Genomic DNA, 19,152 nt, shown 5'->3' on the forward strand with positions numbered 1-19,152 from the left:
AGCTAACTTGAGGTGCCACTGAGAATCAGGCTCAAGACTGTCTAGATCTTTCTACATTCCCCATGATACTGTACTGTCCTGGTGCTGAAATTATTCTGTCTTTATAACATAAAATTGCCACTAGGGTGGTAGAACATATAGAAACAGTGAAGCTTTCATAACTTTTGCACTGATAGAGGTTAAAAAACCCAGATTTTGGAGTTGGTCAGACCTGCTGGATTTGAACTCCTGCTCTTCTGCTTCCATGCTGTGTGACCTTGGGCAGTATACCAACCTCTCTGAGCCTCCACACCCTCATCTGTATAGCAGAGCTAATTCATGCCTGGTATGGTTGCTTTTAGGATTAAAAATATATGTCTGGCATGTAATAGGTGAAAATGGGGACTTGATATTAGCACAAATTTTAAAAAGTGGAGTTATGGATTTGTGTTACCATTTTTAGTATCTTGCATGTTTAATGTTATTTTCACCTGAGAGGTTCAAAAACTCACTGTGCTTATTTATTCCTCAAATGGTTAAGCAGAGTGCCCTCTAGAATTTCTAGAATTAACTGGGGTTAAGGTCAGCCAAATTTACAGACTGTCTTAGTTATCTAGTGTTGCTATAACAGAAATACCACAAGTGAATGGCTTTAACAAAGATAAACTTACTCTCTCACAGTCTAGTAGGCTACAAGTCCAAATTCAGGGCGTCAGCTCCAGGGGAAGGCTTTCTCTGTCAGCTCTGGAGGAAGGTCCATGTCATCAATCTTCCCTTGGCCTAGGAGCTTCTCCAAGCAGGAACCTCAGGTCCAAAGGACACACTCTGCTCCCAGCACTGCTTTCTTGGTGGTATGTGGTCCCCCTGTCTTTCTGCTTGCTTCTCTCTTTTATATTTTAAAAGAGATTGGCTTAAGACACTATCTAATCTTGTAGATCTTATCAATATAACTGCCGATAATCCATCTCATTAACATCATAGTGATAGGATTTACAACACATAGGAAAATCACATCAGATGATAAAATGGTAGCTAGTCATACAGTACTGGGAATCATGACCTAGCCAAGTTGATAGAAATTTTTGAGGGTACACAATTCAATCCATGACAGAGACTATTCTCAAGAATAAATTTGATGCATTGAACACTAATGACCAAAGACCAGACAAGTTGTGGAATGGCATCAAGGGCATTATACATGAAGAAAGCAAAAGGTCATTAAACAGACAGGAAAGAAAGAAAAGACCAAAATGGATGTCAGAAGTGACTCTGAAACTTGCTCTTGAATGTAGGGTAGCTAAAGCGAATGGAAGAACTGATGAAGTAAAAGAACTGAACAGAAGATTTCAAAGGGCAGCTTGAGGAGACAAAGTATTATAATGAAATGTGCAACACCTGGAGTTAGAAGACCCAAAAGGAAGAGCACACTCGGCATTTCTCAGGCTGAAAGAACAGAAGGAAAAATTCAAGCCTAGAGTTGCAAAATTGAAGGATTCTGTGGGCAAAATATTGAATGATGCAGGAAGCATAAAAAGAAGATGGAAGGAATACACACAGTCACTGTACTAAAAAGAATTGATTGACATTCAGCCATTTCAGGAGGTAGCATATGATCAAGAACTAATGGTATTGAAGGAAGAAGCCCAAGCTGCACCAAAGGTGGTTGTTGTTTTGTTGTTGTTAGGTGCCGTCAAGTCGGTTCTGATTCATAGTGACCCTGTGTACAGCAAAACTAAACACTGCCTGGTCCTGTGCCATCCTCGCAATCACTGCTGTGTTTAAGCCCATTGTTGCAGCCACTGTGTCAATCCATCTCATTGAGGGTCTTCCTCTTTTTCAGTGACCCTCTACCAAGCATGATGTCCTTCTCCAGTGACTGATCCCTCCTAATAACATGTCCAAAGTATGAGATACACCCTCTCAATCCTTGCTTCTAAGGAGCATCCTGGTCATACTTCTTCTAAGACAGTTTTGTTCATTCTTTTGGCAGTCCATAGTGTATTCAGTATTTTTCTCCAACACCCAATTCAAAGGCATCAATTCTTCTGTCTTCCTTATTCATTGTCCAGCTTTCACATGCATATGAGGCGATTGAAAACACCATGGCTTGGGTCAGGTGCACCTTAGTCTTCAAAGTGACATCGTTGCTTTTCAACACTTTAAAGAAGTCTTTGGCAGCAGATTTGCCCAATGCAATGCGTCTTTTGATTTATTGTATGCTGCTTCCATGGGTGTTGATTGTGGATCCAAGTAAAATGAAGTCCTTGACAACTTCAGTCTTTTCTCCATTTATCATGATGTTGCTTATTGGTCCAGTTGTGAGGATTTTTGTTTTCTTTATGTTGAGGTGTAATCCATATTGAAGGCTATGGTCTTTGATCTTCATCAGTAAGTGCTTCAGGCATTGGCAAAAAACAAGGCTCCCAGAACTGACAGAATACCGAGATGTTTCAACAAACAGATGCAATGCTGGAAGCGCTCATTCACCTATGCCAAGAAATTTGGAAGACAGCTACCTTGCCAACTGACTGGAAGAGATCCATATTTATGCCTATTCCCAAGAAAGGTGATCCAGCTGAATGCGGAAATTATCAAACAGTATCATTAATGTCACATGCAAGTAAAATTTTGCTGAAGATCATTCAAAAGCGGCTGCAGCAATACATCAACAGAGAACTGCCAGAAATTCAAGCCAGATTCAGAAGAGGATGTGGAACGAGGAATATCATCGCTGATGTCAGATGGATCCTGGCTGAAAGCAGAGAATACCAGAAAGATGTTTACTTGTGTTTTATTGACTATGCAAAGGCATTCGACTGTGTGGATCATAACAAATTATGGATAACATTGTGAAGAAAGGGAATTCTAGAACATTTCATTGTGCTCATGAGGAAACTACATAGATTGAGAGGCAGTTGTTCTAAGAGAACAAGGGGGTACTGCTTGGTTTAAAGTCAGGAAAGTTGTGCGTCAGGCTCGTAACCTTTCACCATACTTATTCAGTCTGTAAGACTCCAAGAAGCTGTGCTATATGAAGAAGAACGTGGCCTCAAAATTGGAGGAAGACTCATTAACAACCTGCCGTGTGCAGATGATACAACTTTGCTTGCTGAAAGGGAAGAGGAATTGAAGCACTTACTGATGAAGATCAAAGACTACAGTCTTCAGTACGATTATACCTCAACATAAAACAAAAATCCTCACAACTGGACCAATAAGCAACATCATGATAAAAGGAGAAAAGATTGAAGTTGTCAAGGATTTCATTTTACTTGGATCCACAATCAATTCCCATGGAAGCAGCAGTCAAGAAATCAAACGATATGTTGTATTGGGCAAATCTGCTGCAAAAGACCTTTTTAAAGTGTTAAAAAGCAAAGATGTCACCTTGAGGACTAAGATGCACCTGACCCAAGCCATGGTATTTTCAGTCACCTCTTATGCACGTGAAAACTGGACAATGAATAAGGAAGACCAAAGAAGAGTTGTTGCCTTTGAATTATGGTGCTGGCAAAGAATATCGAACATGCCATGGACTGCCAGAAAAACGAACAAATCTGTCTTGGAAGAAGTACAACCAGAATGTTTCTTAGAAGGGAGGGTGGCGAGACTTCACCTTACATATTTTGGGCATGTTATTAGGAGGGACCAGTCCCTGTAGAAGGCCACCATGTTTGGTAGAGGGTCAGCGAAAATGAAGAAGACCTCAATGAGTTGGATTGGCACAGTGGCTACAGCAATGCACTCAACCATAGCAATGATTGTGAGGATGGTACAGGACTAGGCAGTGTTTTGTTCTGTTGTACATTTGGGTTGCTATGAGTTGGAACAAACTCGACAGCACCTAACAATAACAACAAGCTCAGCCCTGTCCCCATCTGAGCCCTTACTCCTCTGTAGTCCTCTCCAAGCAGGGCTGGTTGTTGGGAGGGCTGACTAGCAGGCTGGGATTGAGTGAATAGACACCTGGGCACCTCCAGAGAAGTCAGTCAAGTGGAGCCATAGCCACAGTGGGAGGCTGGCAGCATTGGGCATAATCTGACCATCAGCCCAGGGGAAGATGGGAGTTAGGGAAGTTGTGAGTCTACTAAGTCAAACTTAGGGTCTGTAGAAGAGATTCAGAAACCAGATAAGAGTCCACTAGGTAAGCCCCATCTGCCCTTTGGTTCTTGGGTTCTGCAGGTTGACTGTTCACAGTCTCCAGGGCTAGGGACTGGGGCAGGAAAGTCACCAGGAACAGGATCTCTCCAGACATCAGGGACTTGCTGCCTATTGACCAGGAGGGAGTGGGTAAGAGGATGGCTTTTGGAGTTAGGCAGACCTGAGTATGAAGCCCAGCTTCGTCCCTTTCAGGTTGGGTGACTTCTCTCCGAGCCTTAGTTTCCATGTTATTAACTGGGGATAAGAATCTAATCTCACAGGGAGTCTGTGAGGATTAAATGCGAAAATACTTGAAAATAGGTATTACTATTATTATTAGAGCTATTATTACTCATGGGCACAGTAGTTCAAGAGTTGAGCCTAAGTCTGGAAGTTTCTTCAAGGAAAATGGTGAAATAAGACAGGAGAGGAGAACCCTCAAGTTTTAATTGCTTTTCCTGGAGAAGTGTCATTTGGCTTTTGGTCAAGTTTAGAGGAGCGGTTTGAAATGGTTCTCATTTTATGGTATTTGCATCTGTCAGTCAACAGGCTCTGTAGGTTTCTGGTTCTGTGCTGGAGGCCGTGAGGCTGCTCAGGTGAATAGAACGCTGCATCTCTGGCCAGGCTCACCTGGGCACAACCCCAGAGCAAGGCAGAGGAGCGTGCAAGAAAATACTGGACTGCGTGGGCCCTGTGTTGCGTGGTCACATATGTCCCCAAGGGCAGTCTATTCAGCTGGGGGCAGTGCAGTGCAGCTGCATGTCTGGGGGTGCCTGGGTGTTGCTGGCCTCGTGTGAGGCTTTGTGAATGAAGGATGCTTGGCTAATAAGCCTGGGGAGCACTGCACACTAATCCCCTGCCCCTGGGAGCGTTCCAGTGCACACAGGCTTATTAAAGGCTCTGAGAAGGTCTCAGTACAGGAACCTGTTAAATCCAGGGCATCTTGAGTTCACCTTGGTAAGTGGATAGAGCCCGGGCTCCACGGTAGGACATTAACTTTTTCTGTGGTTTGGGGTTGCTCTCAGCACCTCTCTGGGTCTTCATTTCTCCATGTGCAGAAAGAGGGGGCCTTTCCATTCCTGACACTCCATGACCCCAGGTTTGCTCCCCCCCGCTGCCACCGTCACTCGGGAGCAAATAGGAGTCAGTGAGCGTGGAGCCAGCCTGGACACTCAGAGGAGGTCCAGAATACATATATTTGATTTGACATGGAAAAAATGAAGCTGAGAAATCTATAGTTTTAATTAAAAAGCAAGAAGATAAAATTGAAGTGTGCTTTGGGCTATCCTAAAAAGCATCCATCAGTTTGTGTTGAATGATGAAGAAGTTGATATAAAGAAAAAAACACAACTGAATTTTGGCGTCTTGAGGGAGTCTCCAAACTCAGTCCCTCAAATCCGAGTGTTTCCTCTCCCTGAAAGGACGAGAGGGGCAGAAGTGGCCAGGGGGCCTTGTCCGGGGTTGTCAGGCCCCGAGAGTGTCTGCGTTGCTTCCTCCTCATCTACGTGTGACTTCTGTTGAGACTTTGTCCACATCCAGCCTAACTTAATCGTATTCAGATCTCCAGGGCAGCGTGGGGCAGGGGTGGGGCAATCTGACAACCGTCCCTGTTGTTTTTCTTTCTGAAGCCCACACAGCCCAGGCTACCTGGCTTCACCTGCGTGTGACATGACGTGAGGCCTGCCTTTATTGTCCTCGACAAGAATTGCTTGGCCCCTGTTTTTGGGTAGGTTTACAGCTTCAAAATAATATTCTGGCTGTGTTTTCTTCAGGAGCTAGGAAGAAACAGGAGGCATTCAGTCTCCCTGGAGTAGTTATTCCCATGTTACTGACACAAAAATTCAAAGCATAGAGAGGTGAGAGGTGGAATTATATGACAAAAGTACTCAGGAGGCCGGTGGCAGGGCCAGGATGGGCTGGTCATGTCGCCTGGGGAGGCTGCGGAGGCAGGGTCACCTGGTGGGTATAGCACAGACTGCCAGCCAAGCCTCGCACCTGGGGGGTGTCACTTAACCCCTGAGAATTCAAAGTCATTCTCATAATGTGATTTGCAAGGGTAAAATAAGAATACCCACGTAAGTCACCAGGTCTGGCACGTGGTAAGCTTTCAATAAACGGTAAGGGTCCCCGGGTGGCACAAACGGTTTGCACTCATCTACTAGCCTAAAGGTTGGTGTTTAAAACCTACCCAGCAGCACCCTGGGAGAAAGGCCTGGTGATCTGCTTCCATAAAGATTACAGCCAAGTATGTATAAATATTTGTATGAGAGACTAACTTGAATTGTAAACTTTCACTTAAAGCACAATTTAAAAAAAAAAAGATTACAGCCAAGAAAACCCTATGGGGCAGTTCTACTCTGTAACACACAGGGTCACCATCAGTTGGAATCAACTCGATGGCAAGGGGCTTGGTTTTTGATTTTGATAAATGGTATCTCGTATTTTCTTCAAAGTGTTTGAGTGGGTACACTGTACTCGCCTGACGTTTCTTGAGCGGTCCCTGTGGGTCAGATGGCCTGCTAGGGGCTGGGGTGTGTTTGTACAGGCATATCTGGGTTCTTAGCTGAAGAACATGTCATGGGGTGTTTCTGTGCTGTGGCCACCTTGCTGATGCAACAGCTAAAGGATTTATCAGCTTCCAGGGTGTCTTTAGAAGAGAAGTGAAATGTCAGCCACGGTTTCACTTCTTGAGGGCTTCAGTATCCGTCACAGTGGTGACTCAGTGGATTTGGGTGAGTCAGGAGGAGGGTTTTTGGAGATCAAAATAGTTCCTTCTAGGGGCTGCCTCCCAACTCACGCTTGCCAGCAAGGAGGTGAATCAGCCAGCGACATCTCTCTAACCCTGGGTCTACTTCCTGGAGTTTATAAGCCATGGGTTTTGCACAGACATGTCGCCCTGTCAGAGCCAGAGCCCAAGAACCCAGCCCCGTTGGCCCCGCTCCAATTTGGGTAATTACATTGGACCCACCTAAGGTTCCCCTGGGATTTTCAATTAGATATGGGATGCTTCTTCCTGAGTGCCTGTAATCTGTCACTTGCTACCCTGTTAAACAGATACTGCATTCCACCCCAGAGGCAATTGGCTGCCCTTTAATGATGAGAAAAAAATTGCTCCTTTCTCCCTCCCAACCCTGGGAATCCCTGAGGCAGGGTGGATCTGTGCCTGGGAGTGTCCTGAGGGTCTCGGATGCCTTCCCCGGGTGACCTGCTGAGTCCTCTGAGACCTTTATTATTCTCGGGTGATTTGCAAACAGCTCACATTGGAAACTGCAAACACACTTAATCCCGTTGTGGCCAACTCAGAGCCTTTGATAGATGTGTTCTGTCCATGAGGCACGACCAGGTGCTTTTATAACTGAGCAATGAGGCTCATAAAAGCCTGGTCACAATGCACTGTGGGCCGCCCTGGGCTTGATCTGGTCTGACATTTGTGATTCGCCCAGCCCCATCTGACGTGGTGGTACCAGCTCTGGATGATGACAGACTGTCAGGTGGGGGTCAGGATGTCGGGGCTCACTTACCTGCTTGTCATCAACCCACTGCTTTTCTCTGCATTCCCTATGTTCCCAGAACAGGGCTGGAGCACTCAAAGATGGGTAAAGTCCAATCCCCATCCTGGAAGAGCTAGGCAGGCACACAGCATGGAAAATTTAAGTGTTATGTGCAGAGAAAAGAAGAGTAACAATCATAGCCAGAATGTAGCAAAGGCCTGGACACACTGAGCTAAGAGCTTTTACAAAGGTAATCTAGTGTCATCCTTCCAACGCCCCTGCTGGTTAGTATTCTTATTTTTAGTTATGGATGAAGTGGTGACTTGCCAAGATGGTAGTGGTGCTGGGATTTGAATCCAGGTCTACTGGACTCCAAAACCCACATTCTTTTATTGAGTCACAGAGAGGAACACCTAACCCAGTCAGGCAGACAGGGAGGGGGGAGTGGCCAGAGAAGTTTCCCTGAAGGAGGTGAAGAATGAGGAAGAGTTGGCAGGGAAAGTAGGTATTCCTGGCAGCAGGAACAGCATGGCAAAGACATGGAGCTGCTGAGCAGTGTTGTGTTGGCTAGTTCTGGAAGGTAAAATGGGTGCAGGGGGACATGGGAGATGAAGCTATTGCTCTTGTTTTTCCTCTGCTGGCAATGCCCTTCCCCACCTTTTCTGCTTGAAGAATTCCTGTTCATCTTTGAGGACAAATGTCACCTCTTCTAGGATGAATTTATGGATTCACCTGTTGGAATTAGATTTTTTTATGGTGGGAGAGGGGGTTGCACTCTTAATGCACAGAATTTTTACCTTTATTCTAACGTATCATGTCTTCTAAAAATAATAATGGTGCTTTACATTCAATCTTCATAACAACCCTGGGCGGCAGTATTATTACCCACCCTTTTACAGATGAAGAACTGGAGCTTAGGGAGGTTAAGAGACTTTTCTTAGGACACAGCTACTGAATGGGGAAGCAGAGATTCAAACCCAAGTCTGCCTGCAAAGCCTGTGCTTTTGTCCACTCTGATAACTGCCTTGAGTGGTCGCTAGTCGTGGACTCGTCCTCGCCTTGCAGTGGATTGTCAAGTACTTGGGGGCATTCAGTACAGAACAGTCTGGACTCTCCTGAGTGCCTGGCATGGGACCACACACATTGTTGGTGCTCACTGAAAATCCACAGAGCTGGGCTGAAGGTGCCAAGCTCTCCTGGCTGTGTTGATGGAGTGGAGGGGGAGGGTTTAACCCGTTCTCTCCAGTAACATTGGTGAAACGCTGACTCATCCTCCTCCAGCCTCCTGCAGACTGTCCCTGCTTTGGTAGGGAGCCACCTCATGGTCTTCTCAAAGAATAGGATGGGAATCTCAGGCTTGGGGGTGACCCAGACCGACAGGGCTGAACAATGGTTAGCTCCTCCAGCTCTAGTTTCCAGGAATCAAACCCATCTCAACAATGCCAGTCACACACTCAGCAGATTTCTGGGGGTGCTTCGAAAGGGGAGCCACAAGCCAGAACAAGGAGAAGTCAGCTTTTATTTAGAAGGTGGAAAGGCTGTTGATCACACACTATAACCAGTTCTTCCATGCAGACTGGAGGGAAAGAAAGGAGGCGACTTATTTTCCCTTTTCCTGTGGACACCTTTCTTCTAAATGCATCCACGCCACCCAAGGTCAAGAAGGGGAGAGTGTTGACACATCGCGGGGTTGGCAACCAATGTCACAAAACAATATGTGTATTAAGTGTTTATTGAGAAACTAATTTGCTCTATAAACCTTCATCTAAAGCACAATTAAAAAAAAAAGCAAGGGGAAAAAAAAAGAGAGAGATGAGAAAACAAATAAATAAACGCATCCAAGCCAATTCATCCCATCCATCACAAGACGTGAGCTTCAAGGATATTTACGATGGCTTTCAATGGCTTCCTCAGGGCAACTTTGGTGTGAACAGCCCCCAAAACTCCCATTCCTGAGGCTTGGTTGCTCTCTGCGACCAAGCTGCAGGTGGTGATGCTGCAGGGATAGTAATACTAATAATGACAGCTTTTATTGCGCACCTACTATGTACTGGCACTATGCTAGGTGCTTTACATACCTTTCTCTATTTATTATAACTCCGTTATAAAGAGTGGGTGATATTTCTCTTGCCACAGACACTGATACTGAGGTACAGAGAGGTCAGGGGATTTGTCCGAGGTCTCACAGCCAATAAGTGGCATGACTGGAATTCAGACCCAGGTCTGTATGACTCCAAAATTCACTCTCCTCTGCCATGATGCCTTCCCAAAATTGCTAGGTACCAGGAGACTTTAGTTCTAGAAAAGGTATTACCACCAACTTGCTTGACTTCAGGTGAATTACTTTCTCTGGGCGCCAACTTCTTTGGCAAAGTAAGGAGGTTGGATGAGACATCTCTAGGTCTCTCTTAGTTCTCTTGAGTTTAAGAATGCCTCTGTCTTGGGAGGTATTGGCCAAAGGGCAGCAGAGAGTTCCAGTGCCAGGAATCCTGGGTGCCTTCCTCTTCTTGAATGGTCTACTTCTAGGTGAGGTGAGGCTCCCTTGGCCATTCAATGCTGTGAGGACCTTCCCTTCCCTTTCAGTGAGAGGCCTTAGAGGAAGATCCAGGCGTGAGGCAGAAGTTGGCAGCCTTTCTATTGCACAGTCCGGAGAGTAGTATGACTCCCATAGCAATCCCAGAATCCCCTAGGCCAGCCCAGTGGAACCCTTGGAATTGAGGTCTGACAAAAGGTCACAGCTCCAAGGGATCTCAGGTCATCTTGTCCAACCCCTTCATTTTACAAATGGGGAAACTGAGGCCCAGAGTGAATTAGTGACAGAGCTAGAGCTCTAGTACAGGTTCTATTTATTCATTCTTTCATTCATCCTCTCAATACCAGAGATAAAAGATAGACTCTCTTTCCTGAAGGAGGGAGAGACAGACCTGAAAACAGACAATTAAACGATAAAAGTAGTGAGTGTAATGCAGAGTTCTCTTGATTTTCCATTCTGGCATCCTGCTTTGGCAGGAAAATTTTTAGTAGGATTCTGGAACTTCAAAGCTGGCATGGCCTCTAGAGATCTGCTGGTCTTGAGATGGCAAGTCCCCGGAATGTGGGCTGCCGCCTCCTCTTTCCTGGCCCATGGCAGACATCACAACTGGATCACCAATGCCTCGTCCCATTGAGCCTAAGTGAGGCCTCAGAGTTCTTGATACAGAGCTCCAGCCAGGCACCACCAATCAATCAGAGCTGGCACATGAGATGAGTGCTATCTGCAATTCCTGAAAACTCAACAGCAACATCTACAAGAGATGTGCACTGAGCTCTCACTATGTGCCAGGCCCTGTCCTGAGTACTGTGGTTTAGGTGCATCATCTCTTTTAATCCTAATAACAAGCCTATGAAGTAGATCTTGTTATAACCACCGTTGTGCAGATAGGGAAACTGAGGCAGGAAACCCAGATGCCCCAAGCTCACTAGCAGTGGAGCCAGGGCTCTACCCAAGGTCTACCATGCCCAGACTGGACTTGGTGCTGTCCACATCTTGGCTATGTTCTAAAAGCTGGCATTTCCCCAATAGATGCTTTAGTGACATCTTCACATTGTCTTTTCTGAAGGAAAAACCCCATCCTGAACTTCTCGGCCCAGCCTTTGCCTCTCCCGCCAAAGCCGCCTTTCCCAGGCCCTGGTCAGTATGACATCGTGGACTACACAGGGCCCCCCAAGCATTTCATCTCGAGTGCGTCGTTCGTGTCGAACACCAGCCGATGGGCAGTGGATCCGTCCCAGCCAGGACTGCCTGGTCCAGGTCAGATGATTGTTTTAAATGATTGTAAAAACCACATATTCTGGAATTGTTTGTCATTCCTGGGCCATCAAATGCCACTGATTTATAGGCTGTTTGCCAAACAGGTTACAGGGGTTAGAGTAGATTGAGAAGAGTTACCAGCTCACATTCTCAGAGTATACTTTTTTTTTTTTAAATTGAAAGGGCTTTTCTAGATGACCGAAACCAAAGATGCATAGCTGATGACCATGAACCTTCAAGAGGCTCAAAGATGGGCTCCTGGGGGTCTGGCCTTGAAATTGTATGCAGATTTGGAACATGCATACATTTTCTGGGGAGGAAAAGGTCCATAGCTTTTTCAAATCCTCAAAGAGATTCATGTTCTTTTTTTTTAGTGTTGTAAAAAAGTATATATAACACAAGCTTGCTAATTCAACATTTTTCAGGTGTACAATTTACAGGTCCATGTTCTTAAAAGTATTGACACCACTGATCTAGTCTGGCCAAACCATTTTACAGTTGGGGAAGACCTGGGAAGCAAGTTGCCCACAGATCTACAGGGAGTTAGTGGCAGGCAGAGAGCCAGGCATGTTTCCCCTCTCTGCCTTGTTTGTTATGAAATAAACCAGAGAAGAGTCAATGGAACACTTCTTTTAAGCCATCTAGTTCAACTTCCTTTTTACAGATAAGCTTAAGCAATGATACCCTGTTACCTTTGGGATCTACCTGAGGGCTAACATCACAAGGGGCTGACAGGTGGTATCTGTATTTATCTACCTATCTATAGCTCTCTGGAGAGTCCCTTAGCTATTTACCACTCCCCTACCATGTCCAGAGCTGGTGGCATTGGGGACTGACAGCTGTGCAGGTGGCATGGGAGGATGAAGACAGATCTGAGATGGCAGCTGCTGTGTCCACTAATGCAGCATTTCACTGAGCATTGAGGATGCTCCCACCCGTAGGAGACAAAGAAGAATTAGACCCGGGGTTTGCCTCCCAGAAGCCTCAGTCTGGTGGCGAGACATGCTCCCCTGACACACACGAAAGTAAAGGTAGACCAGATAGGGAAGACGTCACTCTCATAGCTTTGGCCTTGGAAACGTAGTGATAATCAAACCAACAAGACTGCAGAGGCTTGACCTTGGGGTATCTGGTCAGCCCAGGGAGAACTCAGTTTGGGTCGGCAAATGTACAAATGCTGCACTTGAGTAGTGAGCTCCAGGAGGCCTGGGAACGGGCTGGGCACCCTTGTTTGACCCTGTTCGGCCCAGTACGCTAGGGCTTTCTCGGAGTGCCTTCTCTGTGCCATATCTGGTGCCAGGATCCCAGCACACAGGTACAGGAGAGTGGGCTTCCCTGATGGACCTTCTGGGCATACCCACATGCAGGCAGCTACCCTCTTGGCTCCTAGTGGGCACAGATGTACTGGGCTCCCGTGTGCTCCCATCAGCAGCTTCCCAGGCACACCAACAGAGAAGCTGTTCACAGGACCCTCGTAAACCAAATCACTGTCAACATGGGAGACTCCAGTCTCCTCAAAGGTGTGGTTCCTAGTCCTGCTTGGTCATGGCTGTTCATCTCCTAGAGAACTGTGTCTTCAATTGTCATTGCTTTCACTTTTCTGGAAATTTCTGTAATAAACAAAATTAAAACAAAATCCCAGCAAGCTAACACCTTGCTTTTTAAGAGTATTGCTTTCCTCAGTATTTTTGCAGATTTTCTGCTGTGGGTTTAAAGAAGGCAATAGTAGGGTTCAAGTTCTGCCTCGGCCAGTCAAGAGCCCTATGGCCTTGTCTCACCATGTGTAACACGTGGGGGCTGGAACAGGGGTCCTGCTGGCCTTTCCAGCTCTGACATAGAATGCTAGAGAGTCCAGCTACTCCAGCGACCAGCCTTTGCTCTCACAATGCTGTCTCCCTCTCTCCTTGCAGCCACGTACAAGCCGGAATTCCCAGGAAAGCAGTCCTTCCTCTACAACGAGGATAACAAATGGATCCCAGTGTTGTAGTGACATCACACCAGCTCAGGGAGAACTCTGGCTTCAGCCCACCCCACCCTGCTTCCCCATGACATTCATAAAGAGAATGTGTATTTCCTGTGTGACACCCGATGACCTGGGGACAGCCATCCCATCCCAGCCCGGTGTTGTAACTGGGACTACTCCACTGACTCCACTGATTTCCTGAGTGGATGGAGCCTCCCTTGGTTACTTCACCAGACACCAGTCTGGCTTCTGGTGCACCTCCCCACCACGGACTCCAGGGCGGAGAGCCAATCCACCACTAAGCCAGCCACGGCGGATTCCTAGCCTGGAAGACTGGAGACTGAGTCAGGACTCTGGGACCTACAGTTTACCTACACAGTGGACAGTAGAGGGCTGGGGCCAAGCATTACCCTACCCTTCTGGCCTTGGCTTCCAGATGCTTCTTTGACTTCTAGGAGCAGGGAAGTCCCAGAGGCACCTGTGACCGAGACACAAAGGTTGTCTGGGCACCTTCCCCCAGCTAAGCCCTTGTATCTCATCTTCAGAAGAACGTGGATGGTATAGAAGCTAATCACCATGGTCACTTGTACTCATAACCCACCTTCTGCAGAGGCCACCCCATCAGCTTATAGGCTCTGCGTTCAACAGCAGACATGTACAGGGCCCTGTTGGAGCCAAAGCCCTGGATGGAGACAGCGTTTCTGAGGTGCAGGAAGGCTATGCTGCACGCTCGCCTACAGGGTCTTCCTTTCCCCTGACCTTTCCCCTTCCTCGGCCTGGGGCTCTGTCCCCTGCCTGACCTACTGCTCCAATGTCACGTCAGAGAAAGTCTTGTTGACCAAGTTTGACTCAATCTTTAAAGGATCTTTTCTGGCCTCCTGAATCGTTTCCCCTTAGTAAGAGGAGGAGATTCCCAAAGAACCAAGAGGAGCAGAAGTAATCACACACCCCTCTTTCCCAAATATTGATGCTATTTTTCACTCTTGTGAGAGTCTCTCCCTGCTCTCCTGTCCCCCATCTTGATCCCTCCCTCCGCCACCCCCAAAACACACACAAGGCCTCTAGCTTCCCCTTGGCACTCTCCTTTAACTTTTCTCTCTGACGTTACATCCTGGGCCTTCATGTCAGAACTGGCTCCTGATTGGCTTTGGGGAGGGGTCAGTGAGGAAGAGGGAGGGAAAAACACGGAATAACATATCCCATTAAACTGAATTTTTCTCACAAAATCTAGCCTTTTTGTCACCTTCAGATTCCCAGAAGGGCCCTGTTGATCTGGGATGAAATGAGAAGCAGCCTGGAGCACTGTGCTAGGAGCAGTGGGTCAGGTCTGAGAGCTCACTGCAGCTGGGGACCTTTGGAGCCCACTGTGTCCTCTCAGTAAGCCCTGGATTTAAAGCAGAAACACTTGTGTTTCTATCCTGCTGGGACCTTAGCTTCTCTGTGAAGTGAAGACTTGGATTAGAATCCAGGGGCTCCAAGGTCAAATAGTTCCAAGGGCTGGGTAGGTAGTGCATAGAGCAAAACAGACCAGGTGGGGAGGAACATTCCGAGAAGCTGGGGCTGCTGCCATCTCCAGGGCCCTTCCAGCACCGCTCCAACTAATTGTTGCCAGATCTGCAGGTTTTTTCAATAGGATCCAGAAAAAAAAATTTTAATGTGAAATCTCTTGATTTGAAATGTTGACAACTATATTTCAATTAATTTTTTTTTTTTGTTCGCGCCAAATGAGACTCTCCTATGGGCCATCAGTTGGCCACCTTGGTGCTGGAAGTTCTGGAGACCCTTTGAAAGCTGAGTTGAAACTGTCCCATTCTTTGACCACAGATTTGATGCCAATGGGACCAGATCCTGAGGCCTTGGTTTTTAGGTTCTTCTGACCCTAGGGGACCTTAGCAGTCCACTGGGCTGGAGGCAGCCAGGCCCAGGGCCACTGCAGGCAAAGGCTGGTGGTGATCCATGAGGAGATAGAGACAGGACTTTTCTTGCCCCTGGACAGCTGGCCGAGCACCACTAGTTAGGGCCGTCTTGGCCATGTAGGTGTGGACTCGAATCAGAATCCACATCTGCAAAAGACATGGCTGGAGCCAAGGCGCTAAGCTAAGACACTCCGTCTTGATTGTTTCCAGCCTCATGGCTTCATCCGGACTCTTCTTAGTTTTCACTGCATCCAGCCCAGTGACTCTCAACCCTGGATGTACGTTAGGTCACCTCAGGAGCTGTGACCGAGATAGTCTGCCCAGGCCCCAGCCCTCAGAATTTCTGCTTAATTGCTCTGAAGTGTGGTCTGGACACTGGTATCTTGTTTAAAGTTCTCAGTGTGATGGTAATATGTATCTAGCTAGGGTTAGGATAAACTGATAGTTTAATAAAGTCATTCCCCAATTTTAATGCATGTGCAGATCACTCGGAAATGTTGTTAAAATGCAGATTCTGGTGTGGGGCCTGAGATTCTGCCTTTTTAACAAACTCTTAGGTGAAGCTTATGCTGCTAGTCCATGGACCATGCAAGGGACTGATACACTTAGTTGTTCAACTCTTCATCTGTAGGTTCACGTATTTGTCCTCTTTCCTTCCCTCCCTTCTTCCTTCCCTCCTTCCTTCCTTTCTTCCCCTCTTTCCCTCGTTCATTCATTCCCTCACTCCTGCTTTCCTCATTCACCCCTTTTCTCCGCTCACTCGCTTGTTCTAGGTTAAAATCAAGATTTTACAGATAGGCTCAGTATTACTGGTGTTCCTTTTGCCTCAGCCTCCAATAGTCAGGTGATGTTTTCATAGAGCAACAGAGCTGTGTTTCTGAAGTGACCACCTGTTTGGAAAGGGCTTTAACTTGTCTTTACTCCTTTCGCCATCTGATCTTCTTCAGAGTGGGAGATAATCTCTGAATGGCAGCTGTCAGCCCAGGAGTTGCCTCTTTCCCCCTGGCTTTCTCTGAGGGCAGGATCTGAGGTTCCTCAAGGTTTGTGGGGCTCTCCTTGGGGTCCAAGTGGCCTTTCTAGGGATTGGAAGCCCTCTTTATGTGAAGGGGAAAGAGAAATGTGCCCTGGGGGCTTTGCTGGAGCTGCCCAGATGTGTGTGTGTCGGGGGCGGGATGGGGGCTGAGGGAGCTGCTGTTCTGGTACTGAGCTCTTGGACAGGGTTTGCAATGACGCTGACAGTTCCTTATGTGGGTTAATCTAGCCCGGCACTGATAGAGCACAAAGGCTTCAAGGCCTGTACCGTAATTATGGTCTCTTTACAGCCCTGGTTCCCAGCCTTGATTGTACATTGTAATCACCTGGGGAGCTTTAAAAAGTACTGTTGCCTGGGCCTCACCTCCAGAAATTCTGATTTAATGCTCCAGGGTAGAGTCTGAGGAGATGGGGGGCGGTGAGGCGGTGGGGAAGGAGGTAAAAGCTGCCCGGTGATAACAACCTGTAATCAAGGTTGAGCAGATTTACCTTCTCCCTTTTCCAACAGGCTCTGGGAGGGGAGCTGGGCTGAAGGCTCAGGAAGAAGGAAGTTAACACATGCTGTGGTAGCACCTACTGTGTACCTGGCACTGCCCACATTCTATCATTTAACCCTCACTCATGAGCTTGCAACTTATTCATTGCAGATACCTTTTTTCAACAACATAAACAGTGACTATACATGTGGACCTCGCCAGACAGAATACACAGGAATCAAATCGACTACATCTGTGGAAAGAGACAATGGAAAAGTTTAGTATCATCAGTCAGAACAAGACCCGGGTCCGACTGCAGAACAGACCATCAATTGCTCATATGCAAGTTCAAGCTGAAGTTGAAGAAAATTAGAAAAAGTCCAAGAGAGCCAAAGTATGATCTTGAGTATATCCCACCTGAATTTAGAGACCATCGCAGGAATAGATTTGACACATTGAACACTAATGACTGAAGACCAGATGAGTTATGGAATGACATCAAGGACATCATACAAGATGAAAGCAAGAGAAGTCAGCATAACTGGACTAAACCAAAGCTAAGAAGTTTCCTGAATACAATCAAACACTTCAGGGGACAGAGTAGCAGGGGCAGGGGTCTGGGGGGACCATGGTTTCAGGGGACATCTAGGTCAATTGGCATAACAAAGTTTATTAAGAAAATATTCTGCATCCTACTTCAGTGAGTGGCGTCTGGGGTCTTAAAACATAGCGAGTGGCCATCTAAGATGTATCAACTGGTCCCAACCAGCTGGAGTAAAGGAGAATGAAGAACATCAAAGACACAAGGAAAGTATTAGCCTAAGAGACAGAAAGGGCCACGTAAACGAGACTGCACCATCCTGAGACCAGAAGAACTAGATGGTGCCCACCAATGACCGCCCTGACAGGGAACAAAACAGAGAGTCCCTGATGGAGAAGGAGAAAGGTAGGGTACAGAACTCAAATTCTAGTAAAAAGACCAGACTTAATGGTCTGACTGAGACTGGCGAAACCCCAGAAAGCATGGCCCCTGGACTCTGTCAACCCAGAACTAAAACAATTCCCGAGGCCAACTCTTCAGACAAAGATTGGACTGGACTGTGGGACATAAAATGATACTTGTGAAGAGTGTACTTCTTAGCTCAAGCAGATACATAAGACTAAATGGGCAGTTTCTGTCCGGAGGTGAGATGAGAAGGCAGAGAGGGTTAGGAGCTGGTTGAATGGACACGGGAAATCTGGGGTGGAAAGGAAGCATGTACTGTCACAGTATAGGGAGAGCAATTAGGGTCATATAACAATGTATGTATAAATTTTTGTATGAGAGACTAACCTGAATTGTAAAATTTCACTTAAACTATAACGATAAAAAAAGAAGAAGAAGAAAGCAAGAGGTCATTAAAAAGACAGGAAAGAAAGAAAAGACCAGAATGGATGTCAGAAGGGACTCTGAGACTTTCTCTTGAACATCAAGTAGCTAAAGCAAATGGCAGAAATGATGAAGTGAAGAGCTGAACAGAAGATTTCAAAGGGAAGCTTGGGAAGACAAAGTAGTATAATGAAACATGCAAAGACCTGGAGTTAGAAAACCAAAAAGGAAGAACACACTGGGCATTTCTCAAACTGAAAGAGCTAAAGAAAAATTCAAGCTTCGGGTCGCAATATTGAAGGATTCTATGGGGAAAATATTAAACAATGCAGAAAGCATCAAAAGAAGATGTAAGGAATACACAGAGCCAATGTACTAGAAAGAATTGGTTGACATTCAGCTGTTTCAGGAGTTAGCTTATGATTGAGAACCGACGGTACTGAAGGAAGAAGTCCAAGCTGCACTGAAGGCATTGGTGAAAGGGCTCCAGGAATTGACAGAATACCAACTGAGATGTTTCAACAAACAGATGTAGCACTGGAGATGTGCTCACTCATCTATGCCAAGAAATTTGGAAGACAGCTACCTGGCCAACCAACTGGAAGAGATCCATATTTATGCCTATTCCAAAGAAAGGTAATCCAACCATATGTGGCAATCTTTGAACAATATCATTAATATCACACGCAAGTAAAATTTTGCTGAATATCATTCAAAAGCGGCTACAGGAGTACATCAACAGGGAACTGCCAGAAATTCAAGCCGAATTCAGAAGAGGACGTGGAACCAGAGATATCATTGCTGGTGTTAGATGGATCCTTGCTGAAAGCAGAGAATACCAGAAAGATGTTTACCTGTGTTTCATTGACTATGCATAGGCATTCAACTGTGTGGATCATGACAAATTATGGGTAACACTGCAAAGAATGGGAATTCCAGAACACTTAATTGTGCTCACAAGGGACCTGTATATAGATCAAGAGGCAGTCGTTCAAA

The 19,152-nt window shown here is 46.3% G+C and overlaps 1 protein-coding gene across 1 annotated transcript in view; it reads left to right on the forward strand.

The window, feature by feature from the left end:
* The window catches only part of STPG1 (sperm tail PG-rich repeat containing 1), a 64,142-nt gene extending 50,755 nt beyond the window's left edge, over positions 1–13,387 (forward strand). The window contains exons 8-9 of the mRNA XM_023732010.1: positions 11,210–11,400; positions 13,311–13,387. Of these exons, the coding sequence (XP_023587778.1) occupies positions 11,210–11,400; positions 13,311–13,387 (268 nt within the window). The remainder of the gene's footprint in view (positions 1–11,209; positions 11,401–13,310) is intronic.
* Positions 13,388–19,152: the final 5,765 nt, after the last annotated feature.

The sequence above is a fragment of the Trichechus manatus genome, unplaced genomic scaffold, assembly GCF_000243295.1.
Source record: "Trichechus manatus latirostris isolate Lorelei unplaced genomic scaffold, TriManLat1.0 scaffold00048, whole genome shotgun sequence".
Taxonomy (NCBI): domain Eukaryota; kingdom Metazoa; phylum Chordata; class Mammalia; order Sirenia; family Trichechidae; genus Trichechus; species Trichechus manatus.